This window comes from Bombina bombina, chromosome 7 (assembly GCF_027579735.1).
Source record: "Bombina bombina isolate aBomBom1 chromosome 7, aBomBom1.pri, whole genome shotgun sequence".
In the NCBI taxonomy this organism is placed as follows: Eukaryota; Metazoa; Chordata; class Amphibia; order Anura; family Bombinatoridae; genus Bombina; species Bombina bombina.
The window spans coordinates 244,487,344-244,505,204 of record NC_069505.1 but is presented as its reverse complement, the minus strand read 5'-3'; the positions used below and the strand labels follow the sequence as shown (position 1 = coordinate 244,505,204).

General features: G+C 44.1%; 1 protein-coding gene across 1 annotated transcript in view; it reads right to left on the bottom strand.

Annotated features, from left to right (window-relative positions):
- SLC25A26 (solute carrier family 25 member 26) overlaps positions 1–17,861 on the bottom strand; it is a 253,856-nt gene that overhangs the window by 14,544 nt on the left and 221,451 nt on the right. Inside the window, exon 8 of the mRNA XM_053720688.1 lies at positions 8,248–8,312. Within this exon, the coding sequence (XP_053576663.1) occupies positions 8,248–8,312 (65 nt within the window). The remainder of the gene's footprint in view (positions 1–8,247; positions 8,313–17,861) is intronic.

Below are 17,861 nucleotides of genomic sequence, written 5' to 3'. Positions count from 1 at the left end.
ATGTGACAGCCATCAGCCAATCACTAAATGCATATATATATATCCTATGTGTGCAGAGAAAAAGATTGTGCACATTTTGACAATTAAATAAATTGTAAACTACCTGCTCATTCTGCAGAAATGATTAAAGTTTAACCCCTTAATGACACAGACGTGCCCTGTATGTTGCATGTCCTTAAAGGGGCACTAAAGTCAACATTAAAGTATCAGGATTCAGATAAAGCAATTTAAAAAAAAAACTTTCCAATATACTTTATTTTATATGCACACTTGCCGAGGCCCCAGCTTCTACTAAGCATGTGATAAGAATATACATTCTGTGATTCGCTGATGGCTGTCACATGGTACAGGTGAAGGGAAAATTGCCAGAAAATATTCTACTTCTCATATCAAATTCAAAGTAAGTTCTATTGCCTTTTTCTTGTGTATTTGTCAGTTATTCCATGCGTCTGTATTTAGTGGCCCTGTACTACATGACTGATTCCTGGAGGGAAAGTTCTATAGTGTGGTCAATATTTAACCCCTTTAAAGGAAAAAGACAGATTAAATCAGTTAAGGGGTTAAAAATTTTGAAGTTAAAATGAAGTGCATTGTTGTGTTCAACCGGACCCTAAAGGGACCTGAAACCCAAAGAAAATATTTTATGATTCAGACAGAGCGTGTGCTTTCAAACTACTATTTAATTTGCACATTCACTTGGTATCCTTATTTGCAAAGGATACCTAGGTAGGCTCAGGCTGAGCAACACATTACTGGGAGCTAGCTGCTCCTTCAACAAACCATACCAAGAGAATGAAGCAAATTTGATAATAGACGTAAATTGGAAAGTTGTTAAACTTGTATGCTCTACCTGAATCATGGAAGAAGAAATTTGGGTTTCATGTCCCTTTAAGTCTGATGTTAAATACAAATAGCAGTCAGTAAATGATTGTTAGAAATACTGACATGTCATTGAAAGGTAGAGCTAAAAATAAGTGTGCCTGATGTCAGTGCTTCCGAGATAAAAAATCAGTTTCTTCAAGGATTCATGTAACTCAGTGTTATATTATTTTGTTATTCAGTTATATATATATATTAATCCCATACTAGAATGAAAGTTGCAGTGGATGATTGAGGAATCAGTATGTGGACACCTATCATATATAAAATTGTCTGTTCTATCTGAGTCATGAAATAACATGGATTTAATGTCCCTTTAAAGACACAAAATGATTTAAAACAGAGTATTTTCTTTCTACATTTATATTATTGTACAACTGGTTTAACTCCTATAAAGTTGTCAGCTTAACCCTCCGTTGTCCATTGGATGATTTGAAAGTGCTGGATAATTAATGAAACACATTGTGGCAGCTTAAAAACAGAATTTATGTTTACCTGATAAATTACTTTCTCCAACGGTGTGTCCGGTCCACGGCGTCATCCTTACTTGTGGGATATTTTCTTCCCCAACAGGAAATGGCAAAGAGCCCAGCAAAGCTGGTCACATGATCCCTCCTAGGCTCCGCCTACCCCAGTCATTCGACCGACGTTAAGGAGGAATATTTGCATAGGAGAAACCATATGATACCGTGGTGACTGTAGTTAAAGAAAATAAATTATCAGACCTGATTAAAAAACCAGGGCGGGCCGTGGACCGGACACACCGTTGGAGAAAGTAATTTATCAGGTAAACATAAATTCTGTTTTCTCCAACATAGGTGTGTCCGGTCCACGGCGTCATCCTTACTTGTGGGAACCAATACCAAAGCTTTAGGACACGGATGAAGGGAGGGAGCAAATCAGGTCACCGAAATGGAAGGCACCACGGCTTGCAAAACCTTTCTCCCAAAAATAGCCTCAGAAGAAGCAAAAGTATCAAACTTGTAAAATTTGGTAAAAGTGTGCAGTGAAGACCAAGTCGCTGCCCTACATATCTGATCAACAGAAGCCTCGTTCTTGAAGGCCCATGTGGAAGCCACAGCCCTAGTGGAATGAGCTGTGATTCTTTCAGGAGGCTGCCGTCCGGCAGTCTCGTAAGCCAATCTGATGATGCTTTTAATCCAAAAAGAGAGAGAGGTAGAAGTTGCTTTTTGACCTCTCCTTTTACCAGAATAAACAACAAACAAGGAAGATGTTTGTCTAAAATCCTTTGTAGCATCTAAATAGAATTTTAGAGCGTGAACAACATCCAAATTGTGCAACAAACGTTCCTTCTTCGAAACTGGTTTCGGACACAAAGAAGGCACGACTATCTCCTGGTTAATGTTTTTGTTAGAAACAACTTTTGGAAGAAAACCAGGTTTAGTACGTAAAACCACCTTATCTGCATGGAACACCAGATAAGGAGGAGAACACTGCAGAGCAGATAATTCTGAAACTCTTCTAGCAGAAGAAATTGCAACCAAAAACAAAACTTTCCAAGATAATAACTTAATATCAACGGAATGTAAGGGTTCAAACGGAACCCCCTGAAGAACTGAAAGAACTAAGTTGAGACTCCAAGGAGGAGTCAAAGGTTTGTAAACAGGCTTGATTCTAACCAGAGCCTGAACAAAGGCTTGAACATCTGGCACAGCTGCCAGCTTTTTGTGAAGTAACACAGACAAGGCAGAAATCTGTCCCTTCAAGGAACTTGCAGATAATCCTTTCTCCAATCCTTCTTGAAGAAAGGATAGAATCTTAGGAATCTTAACCTTGTCCCAAGGGAATCCTTTAGATTCACACCAACAGATATATTTTTTCCAAATTTTGTGGTAAATTTTTCTAGTTACAGGCTTTCTGGCCTGAACAAGAGTATCAATAACAGAATCTGAGAACCCTCGCTTTGATAAGATCAAGCGTTCAATCTCCAAGCAGTCAGCTGGAGTGAGACCAGATTCGGATGTTCGAACGGACCTTGAACAAGAAGGTCTCGTCTCAAAGGTAGCTTCCATGGTGGAGCCGATGACATATTCACCAGATCTGCATACCAAGTCCTGCGTGGCCACGCAGGAGCTATCAAGATCACCGACGCCCTCTCCTGATTGATCCTGGCTACCAGCCTGGGGATGAGAGGAAACGGCGGGAATACATAAGCTAGTTTGAAGGTCCAAGGTGCTACTAGTGCATCTACTAGAGTCGCCTTGGGATCCCTGGATCTGGACCCGTAGCAAGGAACCTTGAAGTTCTGACGAGAGGCCATCAGATCCATGTCTGGAATGCCCCACAGTTGAGTGATTTGGGCAAAGATTTCCGGATGGAGTTCCCACTCCCCCGGATGCAATGTCTGACGACTCAGAAAATCCGCTTCCCAATTTTCCACTCCTGGGATGTGGATTGCAGACAGGTGGCAGGAGTGAGTCTCCGCCCATTGAATGATTTTGGTCACTTCTTCCATCGCCAGGGAACTCCTTGTTCCCCCCTGATGGTTGATGTACGCAACAGTCGTCATGTTGTCTGATTGAAACCGTATGAACTTGGCCCTCGCTAGCTGAGGCCAAGCCTTGAGAGCATTGAATATCGCTCTCAGTTCCAGAATATTTATCGGTAGAAGAGATTCTTCCCGAGACCAAAGACCCTGAGCTTTCAGGGATCCCCAGACCGCGCCCCAGCCCATCAGACTGGCGTCGGTCGTGACAATGACCCACTCTGGTCTGCGGAAGGTCATCCCTTGTGACAGGTTGTCCAGGGACAGCCACCAACGGAGTGAGTCTCTGGTCCTCTGATTTACTTGTATCTTCGGAGACAAGTCTGTATAGTCCCCATTCCACTGACTGAGCATGCACAGTTGTAATGGTCTTAGATGAATGCGCGCAAAAGGAACTATGTCCATTGCCGCTACCATCAAACCTATTACTTCCATGCACTGCGCTATGGAAGGAAGAGGAACGGAATGAAGTGTCCGACAAGAGTTTAGAAGTTTTGTTTTTCTGGCCTCTGTCAGAAAAATCCTCATTTCTAAGGAGTCTATTATTGTTCCCAAGAAGGGAACCCTTGTCGACGAAGATAGAGAACTCTTTTCCACGTTCACTTTCCATCCGTGAGATCTGAGAAAGGCCAGGACTATGTCCGTGTGAGCCTTTGCTTGAGGAAGGGACGACGCTTGAATCAGAATGTCGTCCAAGTAAGGTACTACTGCAATGCCCCTTGGTCTTAGCACCGCTAGAAGGGACCCTAGTACCTTTGTGAAAATCCTTGGAGCAGTGGCTAATCCGAAAGGAAGCGCCACGAACTGGTAATGCTTGTCCAGGAATGCGAACCTTAGGAACCGATGATGTTCCTTGTGGATCGGAATATGTAGATACGCATCCTTTAAATCCACCGTGGTCATGAATTGACCTTCCTGGATGGAAGGAAGAATTGTTCGAATGGTTTCCATTTTGAACGATGGAACCTTGAGAAACTTGTTTAAGATCTTGAGATCTAAGATTGGTCTGAACGTTCCCTCTTTTTTGGGAACTATGAACAGATTGGAGTAGAACCCCATCCCTTGTTCTCCTAATGGAACAGGATGAATCACTCCCATTTTGAACAGGTCTTCTACACAATGTAAGAATGCCTGTCTTTTTATGTGGTCTGAAGATAACTGAGACCTGTGGAACCTCCCCCTTGGGGGAAGCCCCTTGAATTCCAGAAGATAACCTTGGGAGACTATTTCTAGTGCCCAAGGATCCAGAACATCTCTTGCCCAAGCCTGAGCGAAGAGAGAGAGTCTGCCCCCCACCAGATCCGGTCCCGGATCGGGGGCCAACATTTCATGCTGTCTTGGTAGCAGTGGCAGGTTTCTTGGCCTGCTTTCCCTTGTTCCAGCCTTGCATTGGTCTCCAGGCTGGCTTGGCTTGAGAAGTATTACCCTCTTGCTTAGAGGACGTAGCACTTTGGGCTGGTCCGTTTCTACGAAAGGGACGAAAATTAGGTTTATTTTTGGCCTTGAAAGACCGATCCTGAGGAAGGGCGTGGCCCTTACCCCCAGTGATATCAGAGATAATCTCTTTCAAGTCAGGGCCAAACAGCGTTTTCCCCTTGAAAGGAATGTTAAGGAGTTTGTTCTTGGAAGACGCATCAGCTGACCAAGATTTCAACCAAAGCGCTCTGCGCGCCACAATAGCAAACCCAGAATTCTTAGCCGCTAACCTAGCCAATTGCAAAGTGGCGTCTAGGGTGAAAGAATTAGCCAATTTGAGAGCACGGATTCTGTCCATAATCTCCTCATAAGGAGGAGAATCACTATCGACCGCCTTTACTAGCTCATCGAACCAGAAACACGCGGCTGTAGTGACAGGGACAATGCATGAAATTGGTTGTAGAAGGTAACCCTGCTGAACAAACATCTTTTTAAGTAAACCTTCTAATTTTTTATCCATAGGATCTTTGAAAGCACAACTATCTTCTATGGGTATAGTGGTGCGTTTGTTTAAAGTAGAAACCGCTCCCTCGACCTTGGGGACTGTCTGCCATAAGTCCTTTCTGGGGTCGACCATAGGAAACAATTTTTTAAATATGGGGGGAGGGACGAAAGGTATACCGGGCCTTTCCCATTCTTTATTTACAATGTCCGCCACCCGCTTGGGTATAGGAAAAGCTTCTGGGAGCCCCGGGACCTCTAGGAACTTGTCCATTTTACATAGTTTCTCTGGGATGATCAAATTCTCACAATCATCCAGAGTGGATAATACCTCCTTAAGCAGAGCGCGGAGATGTTCCAACTTAAATTTAAATGTAATCACATCGGGTTCAGCTTGTTGAGAAATTTTCCCTGAATCTGAAATTTCTCCCTCAGACAAAACCTCCCTGGCCCCCTCAGACTGGTGTAGGGGCATTTCAGAACCATTATCATCAGCGTCATCATGCTCTTCAGTATCTAAAACAGAGCAGTCGCGCTTACGCTGATAAGTGGGCATTTTGGCTAAAATGTTTTTGATAGAATTATCCATTACAGCCGTTAATTGTTGCATAGTAAGGAGTATTGGCGCGCTAGATGTACTAGGGGCCTCCTGAGTGGGCAAGACTCGTGTAGACGAAGGAGGGAATGATGCAGTACCATGCTTACTCCCCTCACTTGAGGAATCATCTTGGGCATCATTTTCATTGTCACATAAATCACATTTATTTAAATGAGAAGGAACCCTGGCTTCCCCACATTCAGAACACAGTCTATCTGGTAGTTCAGACATGTTAAACAGGCATAAACTTGATAACAAAGTACAAAAAACGTTTTAAAATGAAACCGTTACTGTCACTTTAAATTTTAAACTGAACACACTTTATTACTGCAATTGCGAAAAAGTATGAAGGAATTGTTCAAAATTCACCAAAATTTCACCACAGTGTCTTAAAGCCTTAAAAGTATTGCACACCAAATTTGGAAGCTTTAACCCTTAAAATAACGGAACCGGAGCCGTTTTTAACTTTAACCCCTTTACAGTCCCTGGTATCTGCTTTGCTGAGACCCAACCAAGCCCAAAGGGGAATACGATACCAAATGACGCCTTCAGAAAGTCTTTTCTATGTATCAGAGCTCCTCACACATGCGACTGCATGCCATGCCTCTCAAAAACAAGTGCGCAATACCGGCGCGAAAATGAGGCTCTGCCTATGTTAGGGAAAGCCCCTAAAGAATAAGGTGTCTAAAACAGTGCCTGCCGATATAATTTTACCAAAATACCCAGATTAAATGATTCCTCAAGGCTAAATATGTGTAATATATGAATCGATTTAGCCCAGAAAAAGTCTACAGTCTTAATAAGCCCTTGTGAAGCCCTTATTTACTATCTGAATAAACATGGCTTACCGGATCCCATAGGGAAAATGACAGCTTCCAGCATTACATCGTCTTGTTAGAATGTGTCATACCTCAAGCAGCAAAAGACTGCTCACTGTTCCCCCAACTGAAGTTAATTCCTCTCAACAGTCCTGTGTGGAACAGCCATGGATTTTAGTAACGGTTGCTAAAATCATTTTCCTCTTACAAACAGAAATCTTCATCTCTTTTCTGTTTCAGAGTAAATAGTACATACCAGCACTATTTTAAAATAACAAACTCTTGATTGAATAATAAAAACTACAGTTAAACACTAAAAAACTCTAAGCCATCTCCGTGGAGATGTTGCCTGTACAACGGCAAAGAGAATGACTGGGGTAGGCGGAGCCTAGGAGGGATCATGTGACCAGCTTTGCTGGGCTCTTTGCCATTTCCTGTTGGGGAAGAGAATATCCCACAAGTAAGGATGACGCCGTGGACCGGACACACCTATGTTGGAGAAAAAGCGCTTTTTTACTTGTATTTTTATCTTATTTTTATGCCTGATGAAACGACCATGTTGTGTGGTCGAGAAACGCGTTGCAGCAACATTAAACTTGTCTTTTAACATTTATATACAGAGGAGTCTTTCTGCCTGATTATTCAGATTGAATTTGCTCTATCTGCACAGAACTTTACAAACCATTACATCACAATTGGTTTGCCTGCACCATATCTTCAGCCTGTTGTTTGATACTTGGATCCAAACTTCCCTGTGATCTTACCTGTGACCTGAGAACTGGTCTCTACCTTGATACAGGATCAGTATCCAGTTAGCTGACTACTGCCTGTTTGCACTATCCAGTGCCTTCAAAAATTGTGAGTGTTACTATTTACCTTCTTTAATATATATCACATATGGATTTCACTATGAGGCGCCCATTTTCTTTCTAACCTGGATCATTGAGGTGAACGGAGATCATTCCCCCAAGTGGAGCTGCCTGATACACTCCTTTTTTACTTGGATTGAAACAAATTCAGCAATTTAACCTTTGTTTCTTTAACATGAACACTATTTCTGTCATTTATTAAGGTTAACCAATTTCCCATTTGTCACCAGAATTTATTAATTTATTATTTTATCATGTTAAATAATATTTTACCATTTTACTCATTCCTGAGAGTCCACTTATCATTCATACAACTTTTAAAACATAAAAAAATTTTGTAACATTTTTTCACATTACCAACGTTTCCACCAATTCCCTTTATTTCCCCACTAATTATTTTTAGTGTGCCACCTCCTGGGTGTTTCATCACCTTCACGGCACAGTGCTGTAGACTGTATATGAGATAAGCTGAAGGGGCTTTACATATAACTCTTCTATCATTTCTGTCTTCACCCAGCCTGATAAACACAGCACAGGAACTTTATGCTTTTGTATAATGAGCGAGTCAACCACAGGCAACCATATTAGTACTGTAAGGTATTCACATGAACTAAACATTTCATATCTAAACCATGGTGATTTTACTTCTCTCACTCTCACCTTCGCCAACATAATTCGTGTCTTTGCTACGTCCAGGGGTGTGGTAACGGCAGCTGCAAATCCCCCTATTCACAAAACACAAGACACTGATGAGAGATGTGACACTGCGGGTGCTGAATATATAAAGTCCCCAGCTATACGATAAGGAGCACACTACATAATTTAAAGGTAAAGGACAAATAAACAATACCATATTTTGCTTTTGTTATTCAGACCCTAGGTAGGTAGTGTTCACGTCTGGAGCACTGCATGGCAGGAACAAGTGCTGCCACCTATTACATTCTTGCAAAACTTTTTTGTAGTGCGCCCCTTAGAAGTCTATCGGGAGTAGAAGTTAGTGTGGTCGTGATATCCGAAGTCCTGAATTTAGCGCGCCTGTGTCATTCGCTAGCTTGCTAAACTTTTACTTTCACATTAAATACTTGCACTAATGCGGCCGCAATCGTTTTTTACTTTGAGCGCAGATAGCTTGCAAACGAAGAAAATAGCGCGCCACTTGTAATCTGGCCCTATGTGTTTAAAGAGACATTAAGACCATAATCTAGATAGAACAAGTGGTTTTAAACAACTATCCAATTTACTTCTATTATCTAACTTGTTTTGTTTCCATAGTATCCTTTGTTGAAAAGCATACTTAGATAGGCTCAGGAGCAGTGATGCACTACTTGGAACTAGCTGCTGATTGGTGGATGTACTTAGATGCTGCTTGTCATTGGTTTACTGTCATGTTCAGCTAGCGCCCAGTGGTGGTAATTACACAGCATTGTTATGTAAGTTATGTTTTTAACCCCTTAAGGACCTGGTCGTTCTATGGGGGATATATTTTTTAATAGCACAATCTGACCACCAGCGGGGCCAGCAGGGAGGGTTTAATAGCGCAATCTGACCACCAGCAGGACCAGCAGGGTTTAATAGCGCAATCTGACCACCAGCGGGCCAGCAGGGAGGGTTTAATAGCGCAATCTGACCACCAGCGGGGCCAGCAGGGTTTAATAGCGCAATCTGACCACCAGCGGGCCAGCAGGGAGGAGGGTTTAATAGCGCAATCTGACCACCAGCGGGGCCAGCAGGGAGGAGGGTTTAATAGCACAATCTGACCACCAGCGGGGCCAGCAGGGAGGAGGGTTTAATAGCACAATCTGGCCACCAGCGGGCCAGCAGGGAGGAGGGTTTAATAGCACAATCTGACCACCAGCGGGGCCAGCAGGGAGGAGGGTTTAATAGCACAATCTGGCCACCAGCGGGCCAGCAGGGAGGAGGGTTTAATAGCACAATCTGACCACCAGCGGGGCCAGCAGGGAGGGTTTAATAGCGCAATCTGACCGCCAGCAGGGTTTAATAGAGCAATCTGACCACCAGCGGGGCCAGCAGGGAGGGTTTAATAGCCCAATCTGACCACCAGCGGGGCCAGCAGGGAGGAGGGTTTAATAGCACAATCTGACCACCAGCGGGGCCAGCAGGGAGGGTTTAATAGCGCAATCTGACCGCCAGCAGGGTTTAATAGCGCAATCTGACCACCAGCGGGGCCAGCAGGGAGGAGGGTTTAATAGCACAATCTGACCACCAGCGGGCCAGCAGGGAGGAGGGTTTAATAGCACAATCTGACCACCAGCGGGGCCAGCAGGGAGGGTTTAATAGCGCAATCTGACCACCAGCGGGCCAGCAGGGAGGAGGGTTTAATAGCGCAATCTGACCACCAGCGGGGCCAGCAGGGAGGAGGGTTTAATAGCACAATCTGACCACCAGCGGGGCCAGCAGGGAGGAGGGTTTAATAGCACAATCTGACCACCAGCGGGGCCAGCAGGGAGGGTTTAATAGCGCAGTCTGACCACCAGCGGGGCCAGCAGGGTTTAATAGCGCAATCTGACCACCAGCGGGGCCAGCAGGGAGGGTTTAATAGCGCAATCTGACCACCAGCGGGGCCAGCAGGGAGGAGGGTTTAATAGCACAATCTGGCCACCAGCGGGCCAGCAGGGAGGAGGGTTTAATAGCACAATCTGACCACCAGCGGGGCCAGCAGGGAGGGTTTAATAGCGCAATCTGACCACCAGCGGGGCCAGCAGGGAGGAGGGTTTAATAGCGCAATCTGACCACCAGCGGGGCCAGCAGGGAGGAGGGTTTAATAGCGCAATCTGACCACCAGCGGGGCCAGCAGGGAGGAGGGTTTAATAGCACAATCTGACCACCAGCGGGGCCAGCAGGGAGGAGGGTTTAATAGCACAATCTGACCACCAGCAGGGAGGAGGGTTTAATAGCGCAATCTGACCACCAGCGGGGCCAGCAGGGAGGGTTTAATAGCGCAATCTGACCACCAGCGGGGCCAGCAGGGAGGGTTTAATAGCGCAATCTGACCACCAGCGGGGCCAGCAGGGTTTAATAGCGCAATCTGACCACCAGCGGGGCCAGCAGGGAGGAGGGTTTAATAGCGCAATCTGACCACCAGCGGGGCCAGCAGGGAGGAGGGTTTAATAGCGCAATCTGACCACCAGCGGGGCCAGCAGGGAGGAGGGTTTAATAGCGCAATCTGACCACCAGCGGGGCCAGCAGGGAGGAGGGTTTAATAGCACAATCTGACCACCAGCGGGCCAGAAGGGAGGAGGGTTTAATAGCACAATCTGACCACCAGCGGGGCCAGCAGGGAGGAGGGTTTAATAGCACAATCTGACCACCAGCGGGGCCAGCAGGGAGGAGGGTTTAATAGCACAATCTGACCACCAGCGGGGCCAGAAGGGAGGAGGGTTTAATAGCACAATCTGACCACCAGCGGGGCCAGAAGGGAGGAGGGTTTAATAGCACAATCTGACCACCAGCGGGGCCAGAAGGGAGGAGGGTTTAATAGCGCAATCTGACCACCAGCGGGGCCAGCAGGGAGGGTTTAATAGCGCAATCTGACCACCAGCGGGGCCAGCAGGGTTTAATAGCGCAATCTGACCACCAGCGGGGCCAGCAGGGTTTAATAGCGCAATCTGACCACCAGCGGGGCCAGCAGGGAGGAGGGTTTAATAGCACAATCTGACCACCAGCGGGGCCAGCAGGGAGGAGGGTTTAATAGTGCAATCTGACCACCAGCGGGGCCAGCAGGGAGGGTTTAATAGCGCAATCTGACCACCAGCGGGGCCAGCAGGGTTTAATAGCGCAATCTGACCACCAGCGGGGCCAGCAGGGAGGAAGGTTTAATAGCGCAATCTGACCACCAGCGGGGCCAGCAGGGAGGAAGGTTTAATAGCGCAATCTGACCACCAGCGGGGCCAGCAGGGAGGGTTTAATAATGCAATCTGACCACCAGCGGGGCAAGCAGGGTTTAATAGCGCAATCTGACCACCAGCGGGGAGGAAGGTTTAATAGCGCAATCTGACCACCAGCGGGGCCAGAAGGGAGAAGGGTTTATTAGCGCAATCTGACCATCAACGTGGCCAGCATTGAGGAGGATTTAATAGCATCATACTCAAGAAAACCCTTAACGACCAGCGAGGTACAGGGTACATTGTAGTCGTTAAGGGGTTAACAAATGTAACTTTTTCTCCAGGTGTCCCTTGTTAAAACCTAGTTCTATTCCATGAAAGCATACTCAAGTAGGCTCGGGACGTGCACGTGTTTGAGCACAATATGTGTAACATTGTTGCAAACACTACTGATGTACAGTGTGCAAGACACGTGCACACATCTCAGTATATCTCAGTACATCTCAGCATACTCTTAATGAGAGGAGGTTCTAACAAGAAATAATAACTTCAGCACTAGAAGTAACTTTACCTGAATCAGGAGAGTTTAATCTATTACTGATCAAGAGGTATTCTAGGTTGGAAGATATGAATCGTGTTTTACAGGTTCCTCCCTGTTTACAAAGCATTTCTATTCAGATACAGCAAACATAAAAAGAAAAGCTAGTGAAAGCCTGAGCTTGTGCACAAATAAATGAAGAAGAATGTAATACCATTCTGTCATGTATGAATATCGCTAGAATCCATCAATCTTCCCACAATTCCTTTATGTTTCATAGGAGAATTGATAGATGACTTTGTGAAACCGAATACAAACAACCTGTGACAAACAGTCCCCTGAAATTGGTTTAAAAATTAAACTTCATGACGTGTAAAAAAAAAATGTGCTCTCTTGTGGGAACAATATAACATTATAGAATGTAGTGATTGCAGTCCCACAGACATAGCTGACAGAGGTGAACTACCTCTAACCTAAGCTTTACACACCATCAGATTAAAAATGACAAAGTTTAATCAAAATTAACTTCTGCTATGCAATAAAAACTGACCTGAGACCTAATACTTTTACCCTTAAAGGGACATTCTGCTACATGAAAGACCTGATCTAACTCATTACCTGCATTGCAGACCCTGGAAAATGATGTGTTGACTCCCGCAAATTCTCTTTATTCTGTTGTTAAGAAGTAGGACATAAGCTCAGGAGAGTGCACGTGTCTAGATCACTAGAGGGCAGCACTATTTCCTGCCATGTCGTACGGACCGCAGACACCTACCCAGGTATCCCTTAAACACAGAATACCCAGGGAACTACGCAAAGTGAATAATAAAAGTCACATCACACTGACTGGCGTTACTGTACCGCAAGTGTAATGCTGAAGTATGGGAAGAACATTTTATAATATTAAGGATTGTTTACAATATTTCTATTTAAGAAAAACATAAGAAACATTAAATATTGAGAGGCAGTTTGTTAAACAGGTGGGTAATGTTCATAGATTTGTGTTTATAAGATCAACAGTGAAACAAACTCATAAAGCATCATTTATGCTTATCTGATAAATGGATTTATTTTATGGTGGTGAGAGTCCATGATCCATTACTCTAGGGAATTACTCTTTATTACCACTTGGAGGAGACAAAGATTCCCGAATCCCAAGAGCTCTATATAACCCCTCACATATACCTCAGCCAAGCAGAAGTGAGGAAATAAAAAGAGCAAGAGCCAAAACCATAAAAAATAAAGATTGGGGTCTCGTGAACTCTCACCACCATGAAAGAAATTAATTCATCAGGTAAACAAAAAAATATGTTTTCTTTTTTATACAGATGGTGAGAGTCCACAATCCATTATGAGCCAACAGAGAGGTTTGCGCACACAACGTTGTATGCTGTAATATTAAAGTGCAGCAATATCCTTCCTATGGATTATCCAATCCACTAAACATGTGGCGAAAGGTCAAACATTCAACAACAAATCAATGTCAAAGTCAGTTCATACACTCAAAAAGCCTTTATATGTGGAGTAAATTCTGTGGCTGTATCGCCACTACCTTTAGCGTGCGTATACAGGCATACTCCCATGATTAAACCAGAGGTCAGATGTTTGCAGGGGCCATGGCGTCCATTCAACCTCGCAAACAGGTGAGACTCTGGAAAAAACTGTGCCGTTCCAACTGCACGTCCTAATTCCTCCTTCCTCGTAACAGGCTGAGAAGCGGTGTATGACTCGTCACGATACAAGTTACCATGTAATCCAATCGCTAGCGGATTTGGTAGAAGCATCCAACAGGGTTCTGTGTGCTGTGCTTCAATGAGGTTCACAGGAAGCCGGCAAAGGATAAGTAATCAAAGTAGAATCTGTGTGATGGTGACAGTGTGTTACCTTCTATATGGACACCTGAAACCATTGTCTACTGTATTAACTAATTTGTCATCTGCCCTAGGAGGGAGAAGTGTTTCCGTACAATGCCACAGACCTGCCTGTACTGGGCACTGTAGTCAGTGACAAATATTACTCCTTCAAAAGATTTCTCTACTTTAGTGTGTTCAGTGAGTAAGGACTTCCTATCAATCTTGTCAACCTCTTTTCGCCTTATAGATATCAGTGTTCCTATAACCTCTTTGTTTAAGGCAATCTATTAAGGTTGTGGATTGACTGGCATATAGGATGTCATTCTAGCAATTTCTTTTCAGGCGAATAAATTGGCCTTTGGCAATCGCATAGGGAACATGGGGAGAGTGGCACCTTCTTCCATGCAACAATGTGTTAACTGAAATCGGTTTTCTAATGCCAAAAGAGATCCAGCACTAAAGCCGTCAGGTTGTGCACGCCAGAAAGGTTACTGCATACCTTGTAATACCTCAAAAGTGCCAAAGAAAGGAAGCACAACCAAATGTATCAAACTTTCTTTATTCCTTTTCACCAGGAGCAGGTACAAAATACAAGACTACGTTTCGGGCGCTCAACCCTTAGTCATGTCTAAAGTGTAATGCAGCACTTAACCTTAAGTACCTTTACACAGGTGTAACATTCAACATCAAATCAATGTCAAAGTCAGTTCATACACTCAAAAAGCCTTTATATGTGGAGTAAATTCTGTGGCTGTATCGCCGCTACCTTTAGCGTGCGTATACAGGCATACTCACATGATTAAACCGGAGGTCAGATGTCTGCAGGGGTCATGGCGTCCTTTCAACCTCGCAAACAGGTGAGACTCTCTGGAAAAAAACTGTGCCATTCCGACTGCACGTCTTAATTCCTCCTTCCTCGTAACAGGCTGAGAAGCGGTGTATGACTCGTCACGATACAAGTAATCCAATCGCTAGCGGATTTGGTAGAAGCATCCAACAGGGTTCTGTGTGCTGTGCTCCAATGAGGTTCACAGGAAGCTGGCAAAGGATAAGTAATCAAAGTAGAATCCGTGAGCCTTTATGTAATATGTTAGGTGGTAAGAGTCCACAATCTATTACTCATGTGAACTAATACTCAAGCTGTGGAGTCCACACATAATAACATAAAGGGAGGGATTTAAAAAACATATTTTAAACTTTCTACCAAAAGCTGCCTCAGATGAAGCAAAAACATCAAACAATATAGTAAAAGTATGCAAAGACGACCAAGTAGCAGCTTTACAAATTTGCTCATCTGAGGCCTCATTCTTAAAAGACCATGAAGTGGCAACTGACCTGGTAGAATGAGCAGACCCGCCTCCAAATAATCCTTGTGAATCAAAAGTTTCAACCAAGAAGCCAAAGAAATGGCCGAAGCCTTCTGTCCTTTCTTAGAGCCAGAAAAATTAAGGAACAAACTAGAAGTTTGTGTAAAGGCCTTAGTAGCATCAATGTAATACTTTAATGCCCTAACAACATCCAAATTATGCAAAGATCTTTCTGAAGCAGATTTGGGATTAGGACACAAAGGAGGAACAACAATTTCTCTGCTGATGTTATCAGAAGAAACAACATTTGGCAAGAAATCAAATGTAGTTCTTAAGACAGCCTTATCCTGATGAAAAAAATCAGAGGAGGATCAGAAGAAAGAGCAGATAATTCAGAAACTCTTCTAGCAGATGAAATAGATAAAAGAAACAACACTTTACAAGAAAGTAGCTTAATGTCAGTCTTTTGCAAAGGTTCAAATGGGGGAGCTTGCAAAACTCTTAATACCATGCTAAGATTCCAAGGAGGAGAAATTGGCTTAATTACAGGTTTAATGCAAACCAAAGTCTGGAAACATCCTGCAAAAACTGTAGAATCCTAGGAATTCTAAACGAATGCAAAGAGAAACCACGGTCTATACACCAAGAAATATAGGCTTTCCAGACCTTATGGTACATTTTCCTAGTCAGAGGCTTCTAAACAAGATGAAAGACCAAATTTAGGAATAGGAGGCCTAGCCCCCAGGGCAGAGAAAAACAGAATTTATGCTTACCTGATAAATTACTTTCTCTTGTGGTGTATCCAGTCCACGGATTCATCCTTTACTTGTGGGATATTCTCCTTCCTAACAGGAAGTGGCAAAGAGAGCACACAGCAGAGCTGTCCATATAGCTCCCCCTCTAGCTCCACCGCCCAGTCATTCAACCGGAGGTTAGGAAGAAAAAGGAGAAACCATAAGGTGCAGTGGTGACTGTAGTTTAAACCAAAAAACTACCTGACTAATAGCCAGGGCGGGCCGTGGACTGGATACACCACAAGAGAAAGTAATTTATCAGGTAAGCATAAATTCTGTTTTCTCTTGTAAGGTGTATCCAGTCCACGGATTCATCCTTTACTTGTGGGATACCAATACCAAAGCTTTAGGACACGGATGAAGGGAGGGAACAAGACAGGTACCTTAAACGGAAGGCACCACTGCTTGTAAAACCTTTCTCCCAAAAATAGCCTCCGAAGAAACAAAAGTATCGAATTTGTAAAATATGGAAAAAGTATGCAGCGAAGACCAAGTTGCTGCCTTACAAATCTGTTCAACAGAAGCCTCATTTTTAAAAGCCCATGTGGAAGCCATTGCTCTGGTAGAATGAGCAGTAATTGTTTCAGGATTCTGCTGGCCAGCAGTCTCATAGGCCAGACGGATGATGCTTTTCAGCCAAAAGGAAAGAGAGGTAGCAGTCGCCTTCTGACCTCTCCTCTTACCAGAATAGATAACAAACAATGAAGTTGTTTGTCTGAAATCTTTAGTTGCTTGTAAATAGAACTTTAAAGCACGAACCACATCAAGATTGTGTAACAGACGTTCCTTCTTCGAAGAAGGATTAGGACACAGAGAAGGAACCACAATTTCCTGGTTAATATTGTTATTAGACACAACCTTAGGAAGAAAAAGGGGTTTAGTACGCAAAACTACCTTATCTGCATGGAACACCAAGTAAGGTGAGTCACACTGTAAAGCAGATAACTCTGAAACTCTTCGAGCAGAAGCGATAGCTACCAAAAACAAAACTTTCCAAGATAACAGCTTAATATCTATGTAATGTAAAGGTTCAAACGGAACCCATTGCAGAATTGAAAGAACTAAATTCAGACTCCATGGCGGAGCCACAGGTCTATAAACAGGCTTGATTCTGACTAAAGCCTGAGTAAACGCTTGAACGTCTGGTTCCTCCGCCAGACGTTTGTGTAAAAGAATAGACAAAGCAGATATCTGTCCTTTTAAGGAACTAGCTGACAATCCTTTCTCCAAACCATCTTGGAGAAATGACAATATCCTGGGAATCCTAATCTTACTCCATGAGTAACTCTTGGATTCACACCAACAAAGATATTTTCGCCAAATCTTATGGTAGATTTTCCTGGTGACAAGCTTTCTAGCCTGAATCAGGGTATCGATAACCGACTCAGAGAAACCACGCTTTGATAGAACTAGGCGTTCAATCTCCAAGCAGTCAGACGCAGAGAAATTAGATTTGGATGTTTGAAAGGACCTTGAAGTAGAAGGTCCTGCCTCATTGGCAGAGTCCATGGTGGAACGGATGACATGTCCACTAGGTCTGCATACCAGGTCCTGCATGGCCACGCAGGCGCTATTAGAATCACTGACACCCTCTCCTGTTTGATTCTGGCAACCAGACGGGGAAGGAGAGGAAACGGTGGAAACACATAGGCCAGATTGAAGGACCAAGGCGCTGCTAGAGCATCTATCAGCACCGCCTAAGGATCCCTGGACCTGGACCCGTAAAGAGGAAGTTTGGAATTCTGACGGGACGCCATCAGATCTAATTCTGGAGTGCCCTATAGCTGAGTCAGCTGGGCAAATACCTCCGGGTGGAGTTCCCACTCCCCCGGGTGAAAAGTCTGACGACTTAGAAAATCTGCCTCCCAGTTGTCTACTCCTGGGATGTGAATTGCTGAGAGGTGGCAAGAGTGATCCTCCGCCCACCTGATTATTTTGGT